The sequence below is a fragment of the Morone saxatilis genome, unplaced genomic scaffold (assembly GCF_004916995.1).
Source record: "Morone saxatilis isolate NCDOM2014 unplaced genomic scaffold, NCSU_SB_2.0 Contig3, whole genome shotgun sequence".
In the NCBI taxonomy this organism is placed as follows: Eukaryota; Metazoa; Chordata; class Actinopteri; family Moronidae; genus Morone; species Morone saxatilis.
Window position 1 is genome coordinate 6863243 of NW_023339873.1, and position 6297 is coordinate 6869539.

Sequence of the window (6297 nt, forward strand, 5' to 3'; positions counted from 1 at the left end):
GTATGAATGCACGAGTAGGTGCCCTGGCATCCATGTATATATCATACTCTGTTAGCCACACACATACACACACACATTCTCTGTGTGTATTTGTGTGTGTGTGAGAGAGAGAGATATAGAAAGAGAAATCATGGCAACCGAAAGAAAACAGAATATGTGTGATCTCTGTTCGACAGGTGGGATACACTTCCTCCTGCAATGCATTTTGATAGTGTAAGTAACATTTATTTGAACAAATTAACATCAAAACAGGTTCCAATGATCTGAATCACCATGCAAGATTAAAAAAAATAACCATAAAGAGGAGGAGACAGGGCATATCTTGCTGCCCAATATGTATGAACATGCCACAACCTGAGAGACAACGAGTGACCTATATACACAAATACACACTTACATTGAAAAAAAAAGTCACTTATTTGTGTTTTTTTTAATCTACAAACTACTTTTAATCTGTTTTCTACTTTACTCTAACTTATTGGTATCATTACGTCCTCACAAATCTGCATATGCATGTATTTTACACTCGCTTTGGCCATGTAAGCCCATGTCTCCCATACCAATAAACCCCCCCTCTGAATGTATCTGCACTGATATAGAGAGACTGAGGGTAAGTTCAGGGTTGGGTGAAGCTAACTATATTCACCACAGCTCCTGTATACATATACATTAACAACAAAAACACAATAATATGTGGCTAATAAGAGTAGACCCATACACAACACACCTAACACGGGTTTGGCATGCACAAGCTAAAAGCTGTACTTACATTGAACTGTCCCTCCATGGCTCACACATACAGTAAAGTCTTCATTTCCCTGTTGCCACCAGTCCCTTTTTTTTTTTTTTAGTTTTTTTGCTGTGCAGCTCAAGTTAACGGTATGCTAGTGTAACTGCAGCGACTCACTATCGAAACTTTTTTTTGTTTTGTTTTTTTTATAGATTCCTCCACAAGGCGTCACTTCCCAGTTCCACTTTAAAACACTTTTAGCTAGCTGGGTCGACTCTCTCTGCAGTGTCTCCGTGGGAACCGACCCCGCGGGGTTTTCTTTTAATTTTTAATCAGCTTTAATGCGAAGCGACCGATTGCATTGGCAACGCAGACTGTCAATTTAGTTAAATTCACCGGCCGAGTGTGTCCGATAGCTGCGGTATCGATGACCTGTAATAATAATAGATTGTCGAGGGCGCGTACCGTTTCTGATTTGCCGTAGCTGCCTTAACTGCTCAACTGCACCTCGGAAAAGACCACTTATGTCCGGCAAGATAGTGCCCCTCTACTACACCGGAACAGTTGGGGTGGGGGGGATAATGTCGCACTTTTCGTGTAATTACCTCACGTTAGCGTTCAGATGGTTATGAATGTTATTAACTTCAGCGAACATTAAACAGATACACATTGAGCATGCGCAAAATTAAAAAAAAAAGGCCGCCTTTTAAACATTAAAAACTAATTTTAAAAAAAATGTCGACAGTGGGCGTCACACGGAGCTCTCACTGGTTAACTATCGACATATGTGTTTAAAAAATAGACACGGAATCAAACATGAGGTGCTTATTGATTAGCAGCTAAAAAAAATAAAATAAAAATCGGCCCAACTGCCTAACGGGATTTAAACGAAGGCGGAAGTTAGTGACAGGGAAGCCTCTCGCTCTGTTAGCGCTGAATGAGTGGTGTCTTTTGACTTTCTGCTAGCTTTCAGACTAAACTAGAAGAAACCTGTTCGACAATGCAAACATATTGAATAGTTTTTATAATTAATAGTCTTCTCGTGTTGCTATTTAATGTAAAAACCGCACACCATTTGAACACTGTGACCTTAAAAGCTTGCCGTTTGTTGCAAGGTAACAGCTAAAGTTAAGAGGCTAACGTCACTTTGTCAGAGATGCAGGTGCAGAAAGTCGTTCTCAACTCACGACCAGGTAGGAAAACTAACAGAGGAATGTCCTATTTTATAAAGTCCTGTGCTGCAACATTACTGCACCCGTGTGGCTGACCACTTATTTACATTAAGGTACAAACGGGGCGCCAGTTCCTGAGAATTTCCGTCTGGAGGAGGCGACCTTAGCACCTGACCTGCAAGATGGGGAGGTCCTTGTTCGGACGCTTTACCTCTCAGTCGACCCTTACATGGTAGTTATACAGCCACTCACGTTATTGTATCTGCGTGTGCATAATAAGATGCACAAATGGTGCAAATGTGCAAGTTCACAATAATCAGGGCTGCACAATTTGTCGAATATTATCAAAAGAAGATGCAATTTGAAGGTAAAATGGGCATTATAATGAGGTTCTGTAGTGCTGAAGAGATGCCCTGGCCTACAGATCTTGTTCCAGATTTAAGAATACATGTTTGTTTTGTACAGACCTAATAAAAACATGTTATATATCATGATTTTAGTAGTTTTCTAAGTGGAAATTTGTGATGCAAAAAGGATAATTTCCACTAATCGAGAATCGTATCGCAATATAATCGCAATATTATATATTGTTTTTACCATATCCTGCAGCCCCAATAATAATACTAATGTATCAACATTTTAGATCAGTGAAACTAGGCCACCTGTGTCATCTATAGAAAGGTTAATGCAGCCAGTGTCAAAGCTTCCCCATCTCCATAACTCCCATAAACCTTGCTGTCTTTGCTGTTTCAGCGATGCAGAATGAATGAAGACACAGGTGCTGAGTACCTGACTCCATGGCAGCTGTCTGAGTGCGTGGATGGCGGAGGTGTCGGTGTGGTGCAGTCCAGCCGCTGTAGTGCCTGCGCTGATGGAGACGTGGTCACTTCATTCAACTGGCCTTGGCAGACCTTTGCTGTTATGAAAGGAAGTGCCTTACAGAAGGTGCAGGATATTGCTGTGTGTCAACACCAGGATATAGTCTATCATTATGATTTAAAAAGCATGCATGGACTAAAAGTGCCCTACACATACTGCTGTTAATACTAATATTACCTTCTGTCCATTGCAGGTCGATCCGCAGTTGGTTGATGGGCACTTGTCTTACTTTCTGGGTGCAATTGGCATAACAGGCCTCACTGCACTGTTGGGCGTAAGGGAGAAGGGCAACGTGACCAAGGGGGCCAATCAGACCATGGTGGTGAGTGGGGCGGCTGGGGCCTGTGGCTCCATAGCCGGACAGGTAAATACAGCAAATTTTGGTTCAAAAACACGTTGATGTCTTATATATACACAGCTGTAGCTATCTGATCTGAGATACTGGTGAAATGCACAAACAAAGCATTTTTTTTTTTTAAATCTACACGCTTACTCTCATTTACTTAGTTTTCAGTGATCTTGTAATTCATAAGTAGACAATAAAATATTTCACTTTTTGCAGGGTTTTTACAGGTTTAAATGTAGGAAAGATAAAATCAAGATGTTTGGGGGGGGGGAAACTATAACCTGTATTTCAGAAACCACACTCAGAAGATCTAATCTAGCCAACCACAGATGCAAACATAAACACAGAGTAGATTGCAAAGAAAAGGAAGTGACATCCTGATTAGATCATTTTTGACCCTGCTTTTTTATTTTTCCAGATCGGCAGGCTGGATGGTTGTGTGAGAGTAGTTGGCATTTGTGGTTCTGACGAGAAGTGCAGAGCTTTAGTGGAAGACCTGGGCTTTTCTGCAGCCGTAAACTACCGCCAAGAAGACGTCCCTGCTAGGCTGAAGGAGTGCTGCCCTGGTGGGGTAGATGTTTACTTTGACAACGTGGGAGGTACCATCAGTGACACTGTAATCGCACAGGTACAGCTCGAGTCGTGTCTGTGTGTGCAGAGCGTAATCTAGTGGATGTTTTCCTTTTAGCTTTTTTACATTTCTTGTGTATTTATTTGGCAGGAAAATGTGTGAATTCTGAGGTGTTTGTTGGCTTCTTTTCTTGTGCCGCCAACATTTGCAAAATTAGAAGTGGTGGCTGTGGATTCTGAAGGGCCTCCTCCTAACTCCTAAGTTTTTTGTGTCTAACATCGACCTCCAACCCTCCTCTAACCTCCAGATGAACAATGGAGGCCATGTGATCCTGTGTGGGCAGATCTCGCAGTACAACAAGGATGTGCCGTACCCTCCACCCTTGAGCGAGGAGACACAGGACACTCTGCGGAGTAAGAACATCACCCGGGAGAGATTTACGGTGCTCAACTACATGAACAAAGCAGACGCAGCCCTCTTTGAGCTCAGTCAGTGGGTTAAATCAGGCCAAATCAAGGTAAGGAGGAAATGATGATGAGCATGTGTGGTTGACCATGTGGGTGTCCTCATTCGTTTGCAGAATGCATGCTTCTTTCCACCTCTTTGTGTCATGTAGTTGTAATTTTGCTTCTGCTCTGTAGGTGCTGGAAACTGCGGTGAATGGCATCGGGAGTATGGGAGGTACGTGGGTTTGAATTTCAGCATTTTTCTTTCTTCTTTATACTCTTTTTTTTTTATTAACTTGGCAGAAGTTGAACCATTCTTTCATTTTGTTGCAGATGCGTTTTGCTCTATGATGAAAGGGGGAAACATTGGCAAGCAAATTATAAAGATATCAGAGTGAAGAAAATCACCGTAGCTGCCAGCAGAGACTGCTCTCACCAGACGCCTTGGGAAATTAACCTTCTGTTGCCTCTCTATTGATGCCGTTAACACTAACTTAATGAACTCCAGTATGACATTGCTATGATTATCTGAAGCCAAGCGAGCAATGGTTGGTTTTAAACATATTATAGCTGTACCATTACAAGACATTAGCAGACATTGAACTGACAAAAGGCAGTAAAAGGTTATCAAATAAGCTTTGTAATGTAGGTACAACTGTGTGGCTAGCTTAACTGCAAACACATTGTAAGGTTAACAGAGGAAAAAAAAAAACGCCTTCTCAGCTAACTACCTCGCTGAAGAGTTAACATTCTTCATAAAACTACACCAGCCTGTACAACCAGAATGCTTGTAACAGTAAAATAATGGTGGCAAGTTATCAATAACACAAGTTGAATTACTAACACTACTTGGAAGTTCAGAGTTTCTGTATTTATAACATTATTATCCTCTTTATTTACATGGTTCTTGTCTTCACCAGAGACCACAATGGAGATAAACCTCTGTAGATGTGATTTAATGTCTCTTTTGATGTTAAATTAACGATATTTTAGTACTTTAGCAAAAAACTAAAAACAGTAGGCCAATATCTCAACATTTTGTTCATTCCTGTAAAGAAAACCTAATAAAATAGTTATTTTATGTAACAAATTTGATAACATTTTTATTATTATTTAAGATCTGAACTTTGTAGATATTCACTGAGCCTTCAGTCTGCTAAACAGCCTCGTCCTGTATTTGAAAAGAGCTGAAAGAACAACGGCCAAGAGTGAGGAGAAGGAAAACACTGAACTTCTTAAAAAAAGCAGCTTATTAAGTATGATTGTTAACAATAAGAACACAAAATCACCAATTTTACTGAAACGTCCCACAGTTACTGCATTCACTGTGAGTTAATAGTACAGTTAATCAGCTGTTGCTGTGCTGGTATTGTTATGCAGTAAATATAAACGCAAGAGTACATGCAGTGATGTATTAACATTAGTTTTAATGAAGAACGTTAGCTGTAGCTAGCTGAAGAGGCTGGTTTCCTACCAGTTAAGATACTAACATGCACATGTCACCACCTCAGCATTAATCGCATTGTGCAGATGTGATTCAAGATCTTCTTTCTCACGAAATTAAAGACTTTAAAGTAGCATTACCTGGCTAATTCTGTTAGCATCATCTCGACAGCTTAAGTGCTTTACTGACAAAGATTACAAGGGTGGTGATACTGCAGTATGTAGCATATGGATGATGAATATTACATGCACTGAATGGGTTAGTGTTAAGAAGAGCTATAGCTGAAAAAGGCTGGTGTATAGTGTATTTTCCACTAGTGTTTTCAGTTAAGATACCTTCCCCTTCTGTCATATACGCATGAAGGAAATGGGAAATATAGGTAAAAAGGAAGTAGATCAATAATGTGTGCCTAGACCAACTGTATAGGAAAACTAAGGAGAATAAAATGAGAGAGAAATAAGCATTTTGAGTCATCTGATGATGGTTTTTACTGTGTCAGGCTCCATATTCTCGTTTCAAAGACGCAAAGACAAAGTGTGTAATTTACCGTAATGAACATTTTATTTCACAGCACTATAAACCATTAACAAAATAAAATTGTGGTTGGCTCTAATTTCAGTTGTCACAAGAAAAATATGTGGCAGGTGTAAAATCATCATCTGTTCATTCATGTACTCATGTTTCAACACAGGAGGAGTTGGGGGGGGGG

At 40.3% G+C, this 6297-nt stretch overlaps 2 protein-coding genes across 3 annotated transcripts in view; one reads left to right on the plus strand and one right to left on the minus strand.

Annotated features, from left to right (window-relative positions):
- Positions 1-991, minus strand: part of mideasb (mitotic deacetylase associated SANT domain protein b) — a 23720-nt gene extending 22729 nt beyond the window's left edge. For both annotated transcript variants that reach the window (XM_035674722.1, XM_035674719.1), the window contains exon 1: positions 770-991. The gene's annotated coding sequence lies outside the window, so the exon portion shown is untranslated. The remainder of the gene's footprint in view (positions 1-769) is intronic.
- Positions 992-1225: 234 nt separating this feature from the next.
- ptgr2 (prostaglandin reductase 2) lies at positions 1226-6180 on the plus strand. The gene is made up of 8 exons (XM_035674723.1): positions 1226-1923; positions 2016-2134; positions 2656-2847; positions 2975-3145; positions 3546-3755; positions 4006-4215; positions 4340-4379; positions 4478-6180. The coding sequence occupies exons 1-8, from the start codon at positions 1887-1889 to the stop codon at positions 4540-4542; spliced, it is 1044 nt and encodes a 347-aa protein (XP_035530616.1). The 5' UTR covers positions 1226-1886; the 3' UTR covers positions 4543-6180.
- The last annotated feature ends 117 nt before the right edge of the window (positions 6181-6297 follow it).